Below are 21777 nucleotides of genomic sequence, written 5' to 3' on the forward strand. Positions count from 1 at the left end.
GAGCGATTTGAAACTTTTCTGCACATCTAGGCTTTAAAAAAAAAATTTGCATACCTGGCGCCATAAAGATGCTTTCCTGAGGTACTATTTAAACGGAATGTTTTAGTAGCTTTATATGGAAACTAAACAAATCTGAAATTAATTTCTTTTTTTTTATCACACACCAAGAGTGTGCAGCAAAGAGGACTGATATTTTATTGACAGAATAGCTGGTGTTTGATTTGTATAATGTAAAGCTTGTGTAGCTTGAGTTCCCAACCTTTAAATTTAATGAGATATGTTCCAATCAGATGTTTGGGTAGGCATTTGCTTTCACTGTATTTAATATGGGAAAATCTCCACCAGGTTTTGGCACAGTTCTCTGCATATATACTAACAAGGTCAAAAAAGAGATAGCGATCTTCTCCTCCTCCTGTTCTGTTTTGCCTAAATCACTTGATATTCAGAATGTGTATAGTGATTCCCATATCCTGAAAGGGGCATTTGTTTTCATGGCTTGGCTGTCACCCAGTGGCAAGACAGTGCAGAAGTGTAAACATTGCTTATGTGAACAGAGTTAAGTCAAGTGCTAGAAAGCTACGCATAGATGGGACCACCTCTGCAGTGTGCTTCACACAGAACTGTGGGTTAATTAATTTTTATAATCAATCTAACAGTGGCAATGCCATAAGTCAGCAAAGTAAACCACCCATAAATGCAAATTGATAGTTGTACTTTGATCATATTGGTCCTATATCCAGCATGGACTGTTTCATACTGAAAACTGGTCCATGTGAGCACCAAAATTAAGAATGATAATTGCTAAAATTGTGGCCTCACAAAGCTCACCTTGTTTTAGAGAGAGGAAAGATACCGATAGTTTTGGGAGGCAACATTTTGGAAAGTTGATCTGCAGAACTATACTTCTGATTCATTTGAATGCTTTTCTCTGTGGGAAGTATTCAGTGCATTAAAAAAAAAAAACGGTTTGCAGCTTAAAAAAAAAAAGTTTGCAGTCCTGAGCTATGTTTTGTAAAATCAAGGCTGGAATGGCGACTTCCACTTGTTGGAATATTTGGTGCAGTCTCAAAGTTATGTGGCTTGAGCTGAATAGCCCAGGCTAGCCTACTCCTGGAAACTAAGCAGAAGTCAGCTGGAGATATAAAATGGACAGTGATTACTTCTCTTAACATGCAGATGACACCCAGCTCAACTTTTCCTTTTCATCTGAGTTGGATAGACTAGTGGAAGTTTTAAACTGGTGCTTGGAGGTGGATAACTGAGTGCTTGGAGGTGGATAACTGAGTCTATCCAACGTGGGCCAGGTCAGGCCAGTGGCAAGGAAAGTACCATCTGGTCAAGTGGCATGCAACCAAGGCACCAACTTGGCAGGCAAAGAGGATGCCACAACACTACCTCTCTATAGTTGGCTCTTTGTCCCTCCTTCCATATGTGTATGAGGACTTTTCCAGGGCTACTTTGGCTTCCGTTTCCATCAGTGAATAGATTCTCTTTCAGCTGACAGTAGATAATCTGCTAGGGCAATCAGCTCAGTTTCCATACTATAACCAGGACTGATTTCGCACTAGGGCTTGTTCCGGGTGGAGAGCCTTTTTCCCCCTGGCGTTTCTCTCGGTTTTCACACAAGCTGCTGCGGAGCTGTGAATTGGTGTGCGGCTTTTCCATGGCAAGCAGAAACCACTTGTAAGAGGATCTTGCTTGCTGCAGAAAAGCTGCATGCCAACTCGCAACTCCGGGGCAGCTTGTGTGAAAACAGAGAAGCACCAGGAGCAAAAGGACTTTCCACCGGGAACAAACCTAGTGCAAAATCGGCCAAGGTCTGAACCTAGGTAGAAAAGAAGCTAGGTAATCATTTTTATCCAAGAACACCTGGAATAGTTTTGCTGCTACCCAGGTTAGATTCCTGTAATGCATTCTACATGGGGTTGTCTTTGAAAATGGAAGCTTCAGTTAGTGCAAAATATAGTAGACAGATTGTTGACTGGTATAAATTACAGGGATCATGTTTTGCTGGCTTTAAGACAACTGCACTGGATGAATTTCCAAGGCCAATTCAAAGAACTGTCCATTACTTTTGAGCCATAAACAACTTGGGATCAGGGATATGCAAAGATCCACCTACTTCCTTACATACTTGCTCATTAATTGAGCTCTTTCTCTGAAGTGTTATGATCAAAAACAGGAGAATGGAGTATGTCTGCCCAGTAGTACCAGTCTCCTTAAACCTTCAGCAGCAGGTGAAGAGCAATCAAGCATTTTGTTGTATTTGTACTTCTTTTTCTTTTTGGCTGATCTGGGTGAAATATACCTGGGCCAAGGTGAAATTCACACATGCCATCTGAAATGTATTTCGGCCTTTAGTATGTATGTGTGAAAAAATTGAAAGGCAGATTTAAAAGGTGCTCATGTCAGGTTTCTGAATCAGTGTATGGCCTGCAGAAGGGTTGATTTACAATTTACATTTTAACCTTCCTATCCTTTATGATTTCATATGATTTCAGACTACAGCTCTTCTGTCAAGAGATCTCTGCTTTTTTAATGCTGAAACAAATGGAAGCAGGATAATCCCCCCCCCCCCGTGTCAATTATATCTGTTTCAGCTTAGTAATAGCCTGCCCCTACCTGAAGCTCTGAGCTTTTCAGTGCTGGCAACAAGGGTCAAGCACATCTGCAACCACAGAGGCCTCAGATTAGCAATAAATCATGTTATTAGGTATTTTTGTAGGCAAAAAGTCTTCTTTTTCCAGGATCACAAGAAAAACGTCTTCTGTTACACAACAGTTAGTAGTTTGTTTTAGAATCTGTTCTTGGATGATCTTTTCCAACTGAGTCCGCTTGCGGAGAGGGCGGGATAGAAATTTAAAGTAATAAATAAATAAATAAATAAATAAATAGTTTTATGTGTATGTTTTACTGATTCTGCACAACTGGCATTAGTTTTGTATTCCTTTAAAAATTATAGTAGGGTTTTTCATCATCTATCTTCTATGCAGGCACGCATGGGGTCTGTGCATGAGCAGGCCTGACATCAGATAGGTCTTTTCAGATTCCAGGGGGTGCTGTGCACCATGCTTGTTCCTGCCCAGGGGTCATGTGCTGTGCGCAGCAGTGCTCCCTACCATCAGTTTCTCTTTTGCCACCAAGGAAGAAGGTCATGTTTGTGGAGCCTTCAGTAGGGATGGGCATGAACTTGGAAAATTGAGGTTCATTTTGGTTCATGTATCCACATGAACCACAAACCTTCACAGACCTCCCTGTTCACCAAACCAGTTCATTTTGTGAGGTTTGTGATGGAGTAGAATGGGCCCCCTGTGGGCTAAACCAGGATCCTGTCCCTTAGCAGCAATTTTTGAATACCACCTTTCCTTATTAGCCTCTGGTTTATTCACCTCCTCTATTAAAATTTACCTGGCAGCTATATTCATTTTCCATTTTGGAGTAGACTCTGTGCCTGTATTTTCTAATGCGCTTACAAAAGGCTGAAAGGCTTGTTTAATCTATACCCACCTGTTAAACTGCAACTTCCTCAGTGGACCTATCTCTTGTATTATTTCAATTGATTCATAAACCATTTGAATCAATGGCCTCATGTGCTCTTTTTTCATTGTCCTATAAAACAGTATTTGTAGTCGCAGTTACATCGGCATGCAGGGTAGGTGAACTCAGAGCATTAAGGCATGGTACACCTTGCATCAGTTTTCACAAGGACAAGGTTGTCTTGAGACCCAGCCTTAAATTCACACCAAAAGTCTCTCAATTTCACTTGTCCCAGAACATAGTTTTACCAGTGTTCTTTCCCAACCCTCACTCCTCAGCAGAACCAGCAGTGCACACACTGGATATGAGGCAAGCATTATTAGAAACAAACAAACAAATAACATTCCACTGGGTGGTGCCCATACACCTGAAAGCTAAGGGCCTGGCGTTTTCTTCTTTGACGGTTCACCTGGCTGCTATCTCTTGCTATCACAAAGGAACTGAAGGAGAATCAGTTTTCTCCCATGAGGTTTCTTAATGGGTTAGGTAATCTCTGTCTGCCCTGAGATCCTTTAGTGCCTAATGGTTTCTATCTGTTCTGTTAGCACAGTTAATGCCCAAGCCTTTTGAATTCCTTCCTACATGTTCTTTATCAGAGCTTTCTATGAAGGTGTATTTCTTAGTAGCTTTTACCTCTGCCAGGATGGTGAATGAGCTAGCAGCTTCTTCAGATAGATCCCCTGTTTTTGAAGTTATTTCCCGAAAGAGTATTCCTTCACTCTAATGTTAGGTTTCTTCCAGAAAGTTTCTAGGTTGCAGTCATCTGAAGATATTATTTTGCCTGCATTTTTATCCTGCACCAAACTATGAGAATGAGTGCTTGCTGCATTTTTTAGATGTTAGGAGGGCATCATTATTTTACCTCAAGAGAACCCTGGATAGAGCCCTGTTTTGTTTGTTTTAGTGGCTTTAAGAGAGGTGGGACAGCATCATCTCAGACTCTGCCTCAATGGATTGTCAGGACCATTAGGAATTGTTCTGTTAAGACCACATTGCCATGCCCATTGAACATTCATGCCCATTCCACTAAGACAGTGGCTTCTTCCGCAACTTTCTTGAATGGAGTGCCTTTGATTGAAATCTACAGAGCTGCCACCTGGTCATTGGCAGACATGTTTGTGTGAAACTACACTTTGGATCTGCAGGTGAGACATGAGGCTCAAGTGGGCAAGGCAGTTCTTCATTTGCTATTGAATTGAGGAGAGCATGCCCCATGTGTTCCCAATAAGGTAAGTAGACCCTCCAGAACGAGAGCCACATAAACAAACAGGATTTAAAAGGGGACCGTATATTTTAAAAAAGCTATCATGAAAGTAGAATGCCAGTAGGGGGGTGGGGGCTTTCTAGTGTTTTGCACTGAGTGTCACATGTATGACTATCTGCTCCTGGTCCTCAGGGAACGAGTTCGTACCCCTGAGGCCAAGGTGACTGACCTGGAGAAGCAGAGACAGTCAGGCACTTGGAGAAAACTCTCGGGGATGTATTAGATGAGCCCCACTCTGAACATAGCAGCCCCGTTGCTGCCAGGGAGCATGAGGGTCAAGAGGGAACAGGGCACCGTGCTGAGGATAAGGGGAATGCGTCCTCAGAAGGGACCTCTTCTTTAGTTGGTGAGCAGGTATCCTTTCACGCCAAGGAACCATTCCTGGGCAGGGAGAGAGGGGGGAGGTCTTGGTAGTTGGTGATTCGATCCTTAGGCAAGTAGACAGCTGAGTGGCAAAACTGCGTACTGACCGTATGGTGACTTGCCTGCCTGGTGTGAAGGTAGCAGACATTACGCGTGTTGTAGATAGGCTGATAGACAGTGCTGGGGAGGAGCCAGTGGTTGTGGTGCATGTTGGCACTAACGATGAGGGGAAATGCAGTCGTGAGGTCCTGGAGGAAAAATTTAGGCTGCTAGGCAGGAGACTTAAGGCCGGGACCTCCAAGGTAGACTTCTCAGAAGTGCTACCTGTTCCATGTGCAGGGCTGGAGAGACAGGCACAAATTAGAAGTCTCAATGTGAGAATGAGACAATGGTGTAGGGAGCAAGGGTTTAAGTTTGTTAGGCACTGGGATGCTTTCTGGAACAAGCAGGAGCTGTACAAAGAGATGGTCTCCACTTGTCCCCGGATGGAACCAGGCTGCTGGCACTTAAAATCAAAAAGGTGGCAGAGCAGTTTTTAAACTAAATCTTGGGGGAAAGCCGACAGGAGATGAAATGTCTCTGTTTCGGGAGGACTCATCTCAAAGAGATGAAGGGTTAGCTGTTACTTTTCTACCAGGTGATCAGAGTTGTCCACTGAGATGGTGACAAACAGTATGGACTGTCTGCCAAAGTCTCGAGGCAGCAGGAGGAAGGTTGCAGACCTAACTTGCCTGGGAAGCTATAGATGTTTGTATACAAATGCTAGAAATGTTCAGAGTAAAACTGGTGAGTTGGAATGTTTAGTGTTGGGGGAAAACATAGACATTGTGGGAATTTCAGAAACTTGGTGGAATGAGGAGAATCAGTGGGACACGGTGATTCCTGGATATAAGTTATATTGGAAGGATAGGGAGGGAAGCAGTGGTGGGATTCAAATAAATTAACAACAGGTTCTATGTCCTAATGACCATTTTAACTATACCAAAAGATATACCAAGAGGCTGGGAGAGAGACTGAGCAGGTCAGGGGCCCATTGAACATATGAACATATGAAGCTGCCTTCTACTGAATCAGACCCTCCTGGGTCCATCAAAATCAGTCTTGTCTACTCAGACTGGCAGCGGCTCTCCAGGGTCTCAAGCTGAGGTTTTTCAAGCCTACTTGCCTGGACCCTTTTTAGTTGGAGATGCCGGGGATTGAACCCGGGGCCTTCTGCTTAACAAGCAGATGCTCTGTCACTGAGCCGCCATCCCTCTCCCAAAATTGAAACTACAAATGCAGCCCACGCTACTCAGGGCAACAAAACGAGGGCTGCAACACAGCCAGTGAAGGGAGAACTCTCTGCAAATAGTGGCTCCCTCAAGGGGATCAAACATATGAAGCTGCCTTCTACTGAACGAGCCTTCCTAAAAACCAGGGTCCTACCACGCGATCTCTCTCACGACACGACTAAACGTCAAGCTGACGAACAGCCTCCCAAGGTAAGAGGGAGGCCTAATCCTCCTGATGCCGGCTACAAGCGTCAAAGAACTCTCCCTCTCGCCGAGCAACTCAAGAGGACTGCGAGGAAGGGAGCGGAGGCTTCCGAAGGCACATAGAAGCCCTGTCCTCTGCAAACGCGCCAAAAGCGCGCTAGATTGCCTGCTCTCTCCTCCGGAGGGGGCAAAATCGCTCTTATTCCTACCGCCGAAATGCAGAAGGAGTTGTCTGTATTAATGGAGCAGCGGAATCCAGGGCTTCCCATTTACACAATGGGCACCAAGCAGCCGGCAGCAGAGGGAGTGAGAAAGACACGCAGAGCCCACTTGGTGCAAGATCTCAGTCTCTCTCTGGCCTGGTGGGCAGGCAGGCACGGCACAGGGCCTCGAGGTGCTGCTGCTGGTGGGGTGCTGCTGGCAGGCAGAGGCACCTGTCCGGCCGAGAGGGGGCGGCAGCACCAGCCGCACCAAGAACAATAGGGAGCGCTCTGTCTCGCCAGGGCGAGGAGGGCTGAGGCTGGCGAGACAGGACTGGACAGGGCAGGCAGGAGCACCTGAGGAGCTGCTGCTGCTGCTGCAGGGGAGGGAAGGGGCAGACCAGGAGGACTTGAGGGAGGCGAGGCGCTGCACTTTCCCCACAGAGTTAGGGGCTGCGGCGACGAGGCGGGGAGGGGGCCTGCGGGGCTGCGAGCAGCAGCTGCTGTGGCCACTCGGCCCTGTACTCCGCCTCTCCCTGCACCTCCTCGGCCGCCTTGCCCTGCACCTCAGCCAGCTCGCCCAGCAGCACCAGCGCCGGCAGCAGCGCTAGCACCCGCAGCAGCACCCCCACAAGCAGCAGCACCAGCACCTCCGAGGCCCTGCGCCGCACCTGCCTGCCCACCCCGCCTGTAGGTTGCGCCCCTCCGCTCCCTCCCCAAGCCCTGCGCAGGCAGGAGGCGACGGTGGCGGCGAGGCAGGTGGGCACCCCTGGGCTGCACTCCGCCTCTCCCTGCACCTCCTCGGCCGCCTTGCCCCACACCTCAGCCAGCTCGCCCAGCAGCACCAGCGCCGGCAGCGGCGCTAGCACCCGCAGCAGCACCCCCACCACCAGCAGCAGCACCTCTGAGGCCCTGCACCGCGCCTGCCTGCCCACCCCGCCTGTAGGTTGCACCCCTCCGCTCCCTCCCCAAGCTCCGTGCAGGCAGTAATAAAAATTAACAGCAGGCGCCCGGCCAACAAACGGTTCTGCCGAACTGATAGCACATTAGGTATCGGTTCCATAGAACCGGTGCGAACCAGCTGAATCCCACCACTGGAGGGAAGGGTTGGAGGTGGGGCGGCTCTGTATGTCAGAGAGGGTATACAGTCCAGTAAGACTGAGGTCAGAGAATTAGATTCCCTTCTAGAAATGCTTTGGGTCGAAATAGAGGGCCCAAAAGGAAATTTAACTATGGGGTGGGGCAATCCTGGATTTGGTCCTAAGTAATGCCCAAAACTTGGTGTGAGATGTAAAAGTGATCGCACCGCTTGGGAGCAGTGACCATAACGTTATTGATTTCAGCATTTGTATAAATAGGGAGTGGCCCCAAAAGACCACATTTAACTTTAAAAGGGGTAAATTCTCTGCGATGAGGAGGCATGTGAAGAGGAAACTGAAAGGAAAGGTAAATACAGTCAAAACCCTTGGGGAAGCTTGGAGGCTATTTAAAACTACAGTCCTACAAGCTCAGATAAAATATATACCACAAGTTAGGAAAGGCACAAACAGGTATAAGAAAAGGCCTGCATGGTTAACAAACAAAGTAATGGAAGCTGTAAAAGGTAAGAAGGACTCCTTTAAGCAGTGGAAAGCTAGTCCAAATGAGATTAATAAAAGGAAACACAGGATGTGACAAATCAAATGCAAGACTGTGATCAGGCAGGCAAAAAGGGACTATGAGGAGCATATTGCAAAAAACATAAAGACCAACAATAAAAATTTCTTCAAATATATTAGAAGCAGGAAACCAGCCAGGGAGGCAGTGGGGCCCTTGGATGACCAAGGGGTAAAGGATTACTGAAGGAGGATAGGGAAATGGCTGAGAAGCTGAATGTATTTTTTGCCTCCAACTTCACTGTGGAAGATGAGAAGTGTTTGCCTGCTCCAGAACCGCTAATTTTGGAAGGGGTGTTGAAAGACCTGAGTCATATTTAGATGACAAGAGAGGAGGTCCTACAATTGATTGATGAATTAAAAGCTAATAAGTCACCAGGTCTGGATGGCATACATCCAAGAGTTCTGAAAGAACTCAAAGTTGAACTTGTGGATCTCCTGACAAAAATATGTAATTGAAATCTGCCGCCGTTCCTGAAGGCTGGAAGGTAGCAAATGTCAGCCCCACCTTTAAAAAGGGTTCCAGAGGATCCGGAAAATTACAGGCCAGTCAGTCTGACTTCAATACTGGGAAGGTTGGTAGAAACCATTATCAAGGACAGAATGAGTAGGCACATTGATGAATACAAGTTATTGAGGAAGACTCAGCATGGGCTCTCTAAGGGAAGATCTTGCCTCACTAACCTGTTATGATGGTTTTATTTAATGAATTATGTATTGAATGTATTGATGTTTTATATTGTAAACGGTAATTTTTACATGTTGTAAGCCACCCTGAACCTGCTTTGGCAGGGAAGGCGGGATATAAATAAAATATATTATTATTATAGTTCTTTGAGGGGGTGAACAAACATGTGGACAAAGGGGACCCAATAGATGTTGTTTACCTTGACTTCCAGAAAGCTTTTGATAAAGTTCCTCATCAAAGGCTCCTTAGTAAGCTCGAGAGTCATGGAGTAAAAGGACAGGTCCTCTTGTGGATCAAAAACTGGCTAATTAATAGGAAGCAGAGAGTGAGTGTAAATGGGCAGTCTTCGCAGTGGAGGATGGTAAGCAGTGGGGTGCGGCAGGGCTCAGTACTGGGTCCCATGCTCTTTAACTTGTTCATTAATGATTTGGAGTTGGGAGTAAGCAGTGAAGTGGCCAAGTTTGCAGATGACACTAAGTTGTTCAGGATGGTGAGAACCAGAGAGGATTGTGAGGCACTCCAAAGGGATCTGTTGAGGCTGGGTGAGAGGGTGTCAACGTGGCAGATGAGGTTCAAAGTGGCCAAGTGCAAAGTAATGTAAATTGGGGCTAAGAATCCCATCTACAAATACAAGTTGATGGGTTGTGAACTGGCAGAGACTGACCGAGAGAGAGATCTTGGGGTTGTGGTAGATAACTCACTGAAAATGTCAAGACAGTGTGCGATTACAATAAAAAAGGCCAATGCCATGCTGGGAATTATTAGGAAGGGAATTGAAAACAAATCGGCCAGTATCATAATGCCCCTGTATAAATCGATGGTGCGGTCTCATTTGGAATATTTTGTACAATTCTGGTCACTGCGCCTCAAAAAGGATATTATAGCATCGGAAAAAGTCCAGAAAAGGGCAACTAGAATGATTAAAAGTTTGGAACACTTTCCCTATGAAGAAAGGTTAAAATGCTTGGGGCAATGAAAGTTGCAGTTTCCTGTGACTATTGTTCATTGAGTGTCTTTTGTGCAGGCACACATACCCTCCCTCCCTCCTTCCCTGCTGCATGCTCTGGCTTCGGCAGCACTATAGGTATTGAGGATAGGGGGCACTGCTGCATAGGAGCACATGGTTCCTGGGTGAGAACAAGCTTTGGACTCCGGTGTGCAGTGCCCCCTGGAGGCTTTTAGCTATAAAGACCTATCTGATGGCAGGTCTGCTCGTGCACATACCCCATGTGTGCCTGCACAGAAGATACTCAAATAATAGCTATAAATAAGTGCAACTTTGTTTTATCCCCTTTTTGTGTTTAACTTCAAACTTAGCTTTTTAGTGTAAAAATTAATACACTAAAATAGGCAGGGTTTTTTTTTTTTTTAACTCAACCAAATGGAGCTTGAGTCTCTGATTTATAATAGTATTTATCAAAGCAGTTTGTAACAATTTTTTTTAAGTTTGCAAGAGCTGAATTGTGGTTTTCAAAAAGATGAGATGGTGCTTTGCAAGACTGGAAACCTGTAATCTTACCAGGGAGCACAATCTATATAGTCAGTATAACACTGTTTACATTTGTGAATGTGGTCTCAGTTGGCAGGAGATGCAGTCAGACTTCTCGAGAGTCCTGGCATATTGTGGCGTAACAAAAAGGATGATAAATATAAGAAACAGATGTTGAGGGTGTATGCATATGCCTCTGAGTTAGTCTGGTGCTTGTTTACCCTGGAAATATTCAATATCAAATTATTAGTGCACAAAAGTGGTTTGCTGTAGGTTAAGGCTTGTAACATGCCAAAAGAGAGACTTCATTTAGAACTTTTATCTTGGCAGTAAAACAAATACAGCCCTGACAATCCAGGAGATCTTTAAAGTGAGCACACATATTAATGATTTCTTAGTTAGACGGGCAGTAACTCTAAACAATAATCAAGGGCTATGCAAATATATCCCAATATTATAGAAGTAATCAGTTGGATAGTGTGACAAGATTGGCTTCTGTACATATTTTAGGAAGCTGTTAAATGGCTTTGGAGCCATACCCTATCAGAGCTAGTTCCAGGAATATATCTCAGGGCAAATGGAAAGTCTTTGTAGAATGTCATCTCAGGGGCTCGAGGTAAGCATGCTGAATCAAGCAGTCCAAAAAAACAATATGTTGGAAGCACATCCAGCTTTCCAGGGAAAAGGACAGTATGAGCAGGTAAAGCAGATCAGAATGGAATGTGTGATCCAAAGCCCTTGTGGTAGCCATGTGAATGGCCCTAATTCTTCTAAGATTTCATTAAACCTTCATGCTACCTTATTTTTCCCCTTGCTTCACTTGAGGAAGAAAGGTTTTCTATATCCACTCTTTCCTTCTTGTTTAGAGAAATGTGTTGTCCTCACATACACCTTCTGTTGAATTTCCAAAGAATGTTTAATTCACTCGATGGTTGGTATCTTTCTTCTTTTCCACCATGGAATTGGGGTTGCATCTGCAGTTTTCTTGGAAAAACCCTTCTCAGAAAAAATATTACAGCAGTCACGTGGCTTGTAGTTTCTATCATGGAACACATTGCTCAAGCAAGGATCTTAATAAGAGAACTTTAGGCTTGGTGATCCCTGGGGTATTTGTTCTCCACTGTACTTATGGAGAGAAAAAAGGAAATCCTTACCTGATGATAGTTACTTAAATCTGGTCCGATGGCATACTATCCTTCTTCTACTCTGTTTTAAGCATTGGAATCCTAGTTACTTTGCTGCTTTGGAAGTGATTAGGCCCAGCTGCAATGTTATTGTCTCTTTTTGTTTATGGCCATTTCTTAAGAGTATAAGCCCAAAGGCAAAGTTCCAAGCTCTACAGAAAGGGAATAATTTATCTCTTGATGTTTAGACTGTTCTGAGTTAGGACAAAGGTAGCTCTTAGATGCAGGATCAAACTCTCCATGGGCAGACAAAAATGGAACTGCAGGAAGAAAAGCAAGATTGGGATGATAATAATGGATGTCCAAGCGAAAGGTCAATAAACAGTCATGTTTTAAATGATTAATCTGAAGATTTGAATTCCAGAGAGGAAACTGTGGTATAGCATCATCCTAACTTCGTTTAAGGTGGTATTGTTAAGTCTGTTGCAGCAAGGACGGAACAGAAGTGTAATGGTACCTTAAAAACTAACAAGATTTTGTTCCAGTGTAAACTATGCTGAACTAGATGCAACAGTCTGCAATTTAATGCCTGTGGAAGGTTATGACATTTTTAGTCTGAGTCAGTGCAGGGCTGTGTAGTCAGCAGGGTAATCCAAGTGCAGGAAAAGTGGGACTAGTGATGGGGAAAGGGAGACAGGAAAGCAAAATCAAGATCTTGCAATGTTGCAACATCTATAACAGTGGTATTTTAATGTATATTTTGCAGGAAAGTACACTAGGGTGGCTGGAAGAAATCTCAAAAGATATAAATACATTTAGGATTGCACTGTCAGGCCAGAATACGTGAACTAATACAGAACAGTGTTGATTTTTTTGTCTGAGAAGCAAGTATTGAATTCCAAATCATTTATGACTCACTGGAAGGCTTTCATCAGATTGCTTTTTTTCAGCAGCATTTAGTTTCCTGAGAGCCTGGAGAATAGGAATGGTCTACCTCTCAAGACTGGTGGGAGAAGCAGAAAGACATCCCACTCACCCTGCATAGTTTTAACAGTGGTGCATAAACAATAAAAATGAAAATATAATGAAATACTATTATAGTCAGTATAAAATACAGCATAGTGGTGCATTAGGTGTTTAAACTGTTTTGTACCCTTCTTCTGTCATGCAGAACTATGACTTACATATTAACTATTTTTTATCTAGCTGTGTGCCTGTCCTTGTTTTATTCTGGCTTCTTGGTATGAAATCTGATTTCCTGATTTCTGTCATACTATTTTTTTGTTGTTGGCATAATTTATATTGGCAGTGTAAATCTGCCTGCCTTGTTTAACGTTTCAGACTGTCTTTGCTCCTTTCTATGATACCTGCATGTTGGAAAGCAAAATTATATAACCAGGTTGCATCAATTTATATAAAGCCGTGGTTACTTTAAACAAAGAGTTTGTGTCCTAAATCATTCTGTCTGCATCAAAATAATTGTATGATTACGTACAGGGCTGATTTTCTACTTATTTTTCATCCCTGGCAAACTCATTTTACATAATGAACAGGAATTAGATGTTCTTGTGTGATTTTTTTTACATGAGTAAAATCTGTGTTTTATTTCATTTTCAAAATAAGGGATTCACAATTAAACATGTGGACAAACTGTAGAATTAAACATTTGAGGTTATAAAATCAAAGTATGCCTGATTTTCTTTATCTTCATTTCATCTGCTTTGAATTTTGCATATCTTCTCCAACAAAGCCATGTTTGTAAAGGATATTAAGTTTTGTTTGGTCTTCCTCTGTATTTTAAAGTACTCAGTGGACTTTAATATGAAGTTATGATCCCCTAGACTGATTGATATATAAACATAAGACAGATGGTTTAAAGATGACTCTGATGATAATTCATTTTTCAGCTAGACATGAAGATACTTTGATTACAGTATGTTTAAGCAATTATAACACGGTATTCAGTGTTAGCCTTGTTGGTAGGGAGTGCATGAGAAACAAGCTACACGTTATTCGTACTTAACAAAGGGTGCACTGTGGTGTGACCCATTTTAATTCTGAATGTTAGGTTAGCAACATAGAAATTTAAAATATGTCATACAGCAAGGTAAATAAGTTAAACATAGACTCAATATAGAGTTTTTTGGCATAAATATTTGTTTTGGAAAGTATTTGTTGCTATATGAAAGAAACCAGTATGTTTGAATCTTGGTTTGACTTTGCATGCAGCTCGTTAAAAAGTCACATGGCTTGTTTTTTAAGTTTACAAGAGCACCAGCTATATAATGTCATTTTAAATTATTTTTTTAATGAAAAGTTTTTTTTAGGTAAAGTACTGTGGGTTGGGGGGAATTGTAGAAGACTCATAAGACTCAATGAGAAAGTATATCTTGTTCTCAATCATGTTTGTACAATAATCCGTTTATGGAGAATTTTGGCATGTTCTGCTGACAAAAAATCGCTATAACCAAATATGCCACTGTTGATGAACTGATTTAAAAAAGCCAAGTCTTGCAACATCATTAGCTAATGTACAAAATACATATTTTTCATGTTTTTCAATTAATACACACAATGTGTTCCTTTGATAGAATAATCGATCGTTTGGATGGTGTTCGCTTGTTGTGGTCTTTGTTGAAAAATCCTCATGCAGATGTTCAGGCAAGTGCTGCTTGGGCTATCTGCCCTTGTATTGAAAATGCAAAGGTAAGAAGATATTTTTAAAAATGTAATACATTTTGTGTAGGTTACTGGCAAAATGTCCAACAAGTAGTTGAAATGTGTATGAAGTAGTTATATAGGTTGTTGCTCGCCTATAAATGCACCCTTTCATCATTTGCACTTTAATATCCAGGCCTCTTAAACACTGCAATATTTGCCCCTGTCTATAATGTGAATTATATTGGTTGCTAGGCATGCAAGTAGGTCTGAGATGCAGATGAAGATGGCTGATGGTGTTATTATAAAGACACTGATGATTCCTAGAAATAGAATGAGAATCTTAGGGGAAAGGGAAATCTAAGATGTTTTCCCAAATACAGTCTGATACCCATGGCCGGTGCATGGGAGTAGGCCAAGTAGGTGGCTGCCTAGGGCATCACCTGGCCTAGGGGTTGCATCCAGGCACCTCCTCTCCCCACATGCAGCATGTTTGCGCCTTGGAGCTTGCCATCTCCAATAGAAAGCAGGTTCCATGGAGTGCAGATGCTGCCCGGCTGTTTTTGCATTCCCCGGGTCTGTTACAGACCCAGGAAACGCAAAAGCAAACAGTACCTGCACAGTGCACTCTTTGGAACCAATTGCAAAAGCTGAAGAAGAGCCAATTACAGTTTCTCAAAATTGGCTCTTGTTGAAGTTGTATGCTGCCACTCATTCTTCCTACTCTACTTTAACAGAGCCATGGGGTGGGAGCCATAGCTCAGTGGTAGAGCAGCTTTCTCACATGCACAAGGTCTTGTCACTGGCACCTCCAACTAAAAGGATCAAGTAGTATTCTCACAATTTTTATTGCTTAATCTCACCAATTTTTTTAAAAAAATAAATTTTAAAATAAAAAACTGTAAATTAAAAATGTAAATAGTTTCAAGTTTCTTCATTTCTCCTACAATTCTGTTTTTAAATTTCAGGGGAGGGAGTGCTAGTGGGCAGCTTGCCTAGGGCACCAAAAACCCTGGCACCAGCCCTGCTGATACCATCTCCTCTCTTGTAGCTTTCCAACAATCTCTTACTTATAGATGCAACTGACTTATGGCAGCCCTAGCAAGAGACTTTCAAAGCAAGTGAGAAGCAGAAGTTGTTTGCCCCTGCCTGCCTTGATGGTCTCCCATCCAAGTACCAACACTTCTTATCTTCTGAGATCTGATGTGATTGGACTATACCATTTTCACCCTCCCTCCCAATCCCTCACTTGCCTATGTAGATATAATATAGTGGGTTCTATGCATGGCAGAGTCACGGAGTAACTGATAACAAGCTCTTTAATAGGAGTGACATAGTATAAGGTCACACTACAAGACTGGCGTTGGGGCCCACGGGCCAAACTTATATACATCTCTGGGTTCCTGCACAAGCACGTTATTGGATCATTCAAACTGGTGGGGGCTTGTGATTGGTCCTGGGCTGCAGGGATTTGAATCCTGCAGCCCTTTGTTCCCAAGTCTCCAAGCTCAGTCATTATGCCTCCAATGAGCCAGGTGGAAACATCCAAAGTTTTCCCTTGAGTCCACATACATAACAGTAGAAAAACCCATTCAAAAGGAGAAGGCAGACAGACTAATAGAAATGAGGTCAGGCATTTTGTGGACAGGAGCTTAATTTGACAGATGACTAATAGAAGACACAGTGCAATAACTATCCTGGAAATGAACTTCACCTGCATTTACAACACACACACACACACACACACAATATAAGCAGCAAGGCTCTTCAGTTACACAATTTTAAGCAAATATAACAATAGTTCATGTGGGTCTTGTTAGCAGCAAATATCCACTCTGGGTTTTTTTCCTTAGATATATTTTTATTCATTTCCTTTTCAAAAATATGATGCTGTGCAACAAATACTGATGAGAAAAAAACCTTCCAAACCTTCCAAAAACCCTCCTGAATTTGGTGTTGTCTAAAGTGTTTCCATAGTACTGCTAGGGATATTTTAGATGCAATAAACAAAACAGCTAAAAGATTCTTATCCTGATAAATTAGAGTTTGATATACAGAGCAATTTAATGCTGATACTGTACTGGAAACAGCGAAAACCAGTGCCAAAGCAAGATGTTTCTTCTATATTTACCCAGTAAGTAATGTCCAAGAACAAGTGGACTGATGGATGGCCAGCCGACCTGCGCCCCGGAAAATCTAGATCGGGCATTACATGCTGTGGCTGAGTGGCTCAGACTGAGCGGGCTGAAGCTTTATCCTGCGAAGACAGAGGTCCTTTGCCTGGGTCGTCGCGGCCCGGGAGGGGGAATCCCCCTGCCAGCCTTTGACGGTGCGCCGCTGATAGCGGCGGACAGGGTCAGGAGCTTGGGGGTGCTATTGGAGCCTTCCTTAAAGATGGAGGCTCAGATAGCAGCCGCTGCCAAGTCCACGTTTTTTCATCTTAGGCGGGCAAGGCAGTTGGCCCCCTTCCTGGAGCACGATGACCTAGCAACAGTGATCCATGCTGCGGTCACCTCGAGGTTAGACTACTGCAATGCCCTCTACATGGGGCTGCCCCTGTCCCGAACTCGGAAATTGCAGCTGGTGCAGAACGCCGCGGCCCGGCTGTTATTGGGTCTCCCAAAGTGGGGACACATTCAGCCGGGTCTTCGGACCCTGCACTGGCTTCCAGTGATATACCGAGTCCGGTACAAGGTGCTGGTTATTACCTTTAAAGCCCTATATGGCTTGGGACCTGTCTACCTGAAGGACCATCTTTCCCCGCATGTTCCCCAGAGAGTACTGAGGTCGGGAACACAAAATCTCCTTACTGTCCCTGGGCCGAAAGAAGCCCACTTGAAATCCACCAGAGAAAGGGCTTTCTCTGTTATGGCCCCTACATGGTGGAATCAGCTGCCGGAGGAGGTGAGGGCCCTGCGGGACCTAGTTCAGTTCCGCAGGGCCTGTAAGACGACCCTCTTCCGGCTAGCCCATACCTAGCTTGAGAACCTAACGCAACTTGCCAGATTTCCTTTATATATACTTGAATATTTATTAATTTTTAGAGTTTTATCTGTTTTATCTGTTTTAATTGTCTATTCCCTCACATGTTTAAATATTGTTTATTGTTATGTGGGATCTATTGTTGGAAGCCGCCCTGAGCCATTCGTGGGAAGGGCGGGATATAAATTCTAAATAAATAAAATAAATAAAAATAAATAAATAAAAATAAATAACAAGTTACCTCTGGTAGGCAGAACACTATTTTGCAGGGGTAGCCAAATTTGCTTAACGTAAGAGCCATATAGAATAAACATCTGATGTTTGAGAGCTACAAGACATGAACAAATATCACACACGCATCTTTATTAAAACTCAATACTTTCTTTGCACAGAAAGATAAATTACATATATATGCACTATACAACAACAAAACTATGCTAGAAGGAGACTTTTTAAAAAATAAAAGCTGGGAATGACAGTGCCCATAAGGCCAACATAGGGAAAGGTTAGGGAATTATTTTTTGGCACCAGTGAGAGAAGGAAACACTGACCACCATTTGCATCGTATGTATCTCTCTTTGCTTGACCCCAAGGTTAGTAAATACAGCTCCTACATGAGCTGTAAAACTAAGGGGGAAACCCTGTGCTGCCCTCTTTAATTCTGTCCCTCCTTCCAGTGGCTCCTTTGGCTCTTGAACTCTCATTCCCCACTCTAGGCCTCCAGGTGACCTCTGTGATGGAGGAGAAGAGCTTGAAAGCCTGTCTATTTCCTCCTCCTTCCCTGCCGCACACATGGCAGAAATAGCCACCTACCTATGGGTCAGCACTCAGAGGCTGACTGAGGTCCCAATGCTAATCATGCTTACTTGAGAGTAAGCCTGCATTAAATTCCTCCTTGACCTCCAGGAGCTGCACAGTATGTGTGAAAGAGCTGAATCCCAAGCCACAGTTTGTCCACCCCTGACCTAATCCTTAAGAGATTGACTCCACATAGATGAAACAAAGTGGAATGCGGAGCTGAAGAATGGTAAAAATAACATACAGGGTTATTTACTTGATTGTTGCAAGCATCAATATATTGGAAATGATCCACCAAACTAATTTCTTCTGTTTACACAAAATCTTCCCCTCTTCTGCCCCACTACTGATAACCTTATCCAGGTGTACGTGGGCATGTGGACAGGAGGAGAAGGAGGGTTGGACTAGGGCAGCAGACCACTTCCATGGAATAGCAGCAAGTAGTGTGACTGCTGCATGGTGGGAATGTTATTTTGTTTTCTCAAGTGAGTGTGTGTGTATAAAATAAAGGACAGCCCTGTAGGCAACAGAATCACTTTAACAGAAGCAGATTTAGATTAATTAGCTGGCTAATTCAAAAGCTACCAACCATAACGGTAGTAGTAATTGCAGTGACAGAGTGGAAGCATATTAGCCAATCAAAGCAAATAATTATGAAGAATTGCAATGAAAAGTGTTCTGAGCTCTGTTGATATTGGAAAGTCATTTTGTAGTCATTATACGACTTTATTCCCCATGCTGAATAATGTAAACATTAAAATATTCAGAAATTACAAAGTCTTCCTTGTTTTAAGCACAGTTGCCATGTTGATCCCAAACAAAGACAGATAAGATCCAAATTATTTGGACACTTTTAATTGGACAAATTGTGTTAGTGAGGTAAGAATCTTTTAAAATGCCCTAACCTAAAGATTTAAAAAATCTTTCTTTGCATTATCATGAAATTCACTACATAGTGCAATAGAGTATAATTCTATACATATTTAAGTGTGATGGTGGTTTGGGAACAGATTGATTAAAGATAATTTCCTCCTAATACAGTCTTTGAATACTTGCTAGTAAAAAAATGAACGATTTTTAAGATTTTTTATTCAATGTTCACTTAGCTTCTTGTCCTTTCATTGCATGTACCATCTGCTTTATATATAAGCGGGAATGAGTGGTCATAGAATGTAATGTTGTCTAAGTGCATATAGTGGCCACATCAGTAGCCACGTTGCTCTCTTCATCATAACACGCAGGGCTTTTTTTGAGCAGGAACGCACAGGAACACAGTTCCAGCTGACTTGGCATCAGGAGATGTGGCATGATATGTAAATGAACTCCTGCTGGGCTTTTTGTGAAACAACGATGATGTCAGAGGGTGTGGCCTAAAATGCAAATGAGTTCCTGCTGGGCTTTTTCTACAAGAAAAGCCCTGGTAACATGCATGACTAAACTTTTATGCAGAAGACAGCATGTGTCATTTATTGATTTATTTATTTTATCAAATTTATATCCCACCCTCCCCTAACAGGCTTAGGGCCGCTGTTCCAGCTTCTTAAAATGTCACCATATAAGTTAAGCATACAAATGAAAGGGCTGGTTCAGAACTCAGCAAGATGTTCTGTGGCTTGCCATGTGAATTGTGAAAACTACTGCCATTTTTTCTTCCCAGTCCCAGGTAATCTTACCTGAATGGATATACAGATTCAGCATGTGCAGTCACTCTGTCTGCAGTACTAGGCTGTCTTAACATTGGTATTCAGAGTTTGTTGCTTATGGAGGAGGTACTTAAGTTTGTGTGACTCAGAAGTACATTGTTTACACTCTTATCTGTGCTCACAGAGATTGTTGCAACTTCGGTTGATAAAACTGTTAGCATTTTGCTTGTACAAATTGATGTAGTCTGCATATGTGTCAACTTTGTGGTCACTCATACTTCATCCATGAAATTTAAAGGAACCTGAGCTTCTCTGGAGAAGCAGAATATAAATGTTGTAAATAAATAAATTATGGGCAAGCCTGATGACTGTGTATGTGTAAACCAAAGAAGATTGTATGGAGATGGTGCTGAATGTTGGAATTGACCTTGGTATAGTTTTTATTTATTTACATTAGTTATAGTCTCCCTATTGCAGAAAACTGAAAACTGAGCTGAAATAAAGCATAAACAATCTCATGACTTAATAAACAATGCATAGTTACACCAGCAGACAGAATGTTCTATGCACAGTAGTATAATCTACAGTCCCTGTCCTTTACCAAAGCACCTTTCTGAAATATTTCATTACAGTGCAGCCCTAATTACTTGTCTAAAAAGGCTCCATTTATTAATTCAGTTTTGCATAGTTTCCAGAAAGCCAGGGAAGTGTGAGCACTCCTGACTTCATCAGGCAAGCCATTCCATAAGGTGGCAGCCACAACCAAGACTGCCTGTGTACAGGCAGTTGTTGACTTTGCCCATTTGCAGGGTGGCACCTGCAAGATGGCCTGATCTGATGAGTGAAGTTGTTGTGATGGAGCATTGGCAAGAGGTGGTCCCACAGATATGAGGTATCTTGCAGGGATCGCTTCATTTCCCCTATATTATTTTCCCCATACTATTTTTTCCTGGTTCCCCCCATATTCTCTTCCCTCTCCCTGCTTCCTTCTCTCCTCCCTACTCATCAACCAAGCTTTTTAAAAAAATCTGCCCTCCTTCATTTATAACCTACCTTTTATCTCAAAAGAAAGTCAGAGCAGCTTAAGACATCCTCCGTTCCTCCATCTTATCTTCACAGCAACCCTTAGAGGTAGATTCAAGAGGCTTCAAGAGGGGATTGGATAAACATATGGAACAGAGGTCCATCAGTGGCTATTAACCACAAGATATAGATGGAACTCTCTGTCTGGGTTAGTGATGCTCTGTATTCTTTGTGCTTGGGGGGCAACAGTGGGAGAGCTTCTAGTGTCCTGGCCCCACTGGTGGACCTCCTGATGGCACCTGGTTTTTTGGCCACTGTGTGACAAAGAGTATTGGACTGGATGGGCCATTGGCCTGATCAAACATGGATTCTCTTATGTTCTTATTAGGCTGACCTCAGGTCACCAAGCAAGTGGGGATTTAGACCTGGGTCTTCCTGTCTTAGTCTAACTATTACACCACCCTGGCTCTCAGCTTTCCCTACTTCCCTTCCTCTGGCAACCTCTCCCTGGGACATGTCTGGCTAGGGGACAAAAGTCATTCATAGAAAGTTGCTCAGGTGAATTGTATGATGGCTGCTTTTGGGCCTAGCCCAAGTTGTACAAGTTGTGTGGAGGCTGCCACTGGGCCCAGGCAAGTTGTGTGATGTCAAGTCATGTGCTAGCCACCACTGCTTCTGGGTGTGTTCTGCAGATTGCATACTAGCAGGTTTCCTGGTGTTTACTGCTGGGTCTTCAGCTGATGAGTCCTCCCTTTTGTAGCAGAAAGGAGGGGAGCATGTGTCCCTGTGCATCAGCTATGGTCATCAGACAGTCATCTTTGCCTATCCCACTACTTAGGGTGGCCCATTTGGCATCAACTAAAGCCTGGGGTTTTTTT

The 21777-nt window shown here is 43.2% G+C and overlaps 1 protein-coding gene across 1 annotated transcript in view; it reads left to right on the forward strand.

Moving 5' to 3' along the window:
- Positions 1-21777, forward strand: part of ODAD2 (outer dynein arm docking complex subunit 2) — a 118372-nt gene that overhangs the window by 59369 nt on the left and 37226 nt on the right. Inside the window, 1 exon segment of the mRNA XM_060248287.1 lies at positions 14387-14501. Coding sequence (XP_060104270.1) covers positions 14387-14501 — 115 coding nt within the window.

Source organism: Heteronotia binoei, chromosome 10 (assembly GCF_032191835.1).
Source record: "Heteronotia binoei isolate CCM8104 ecotype False Entrance Well chromosome 10, APGP_CSIRO_Hbin_v1, whole genome shotgun sequence".
Lineage (NCBI taxonomy): Eukaryota > Metazoa > Chordata > Lepidosauria > Squamata > Gekkonidae > Heteronotia > Heteronotia binoei.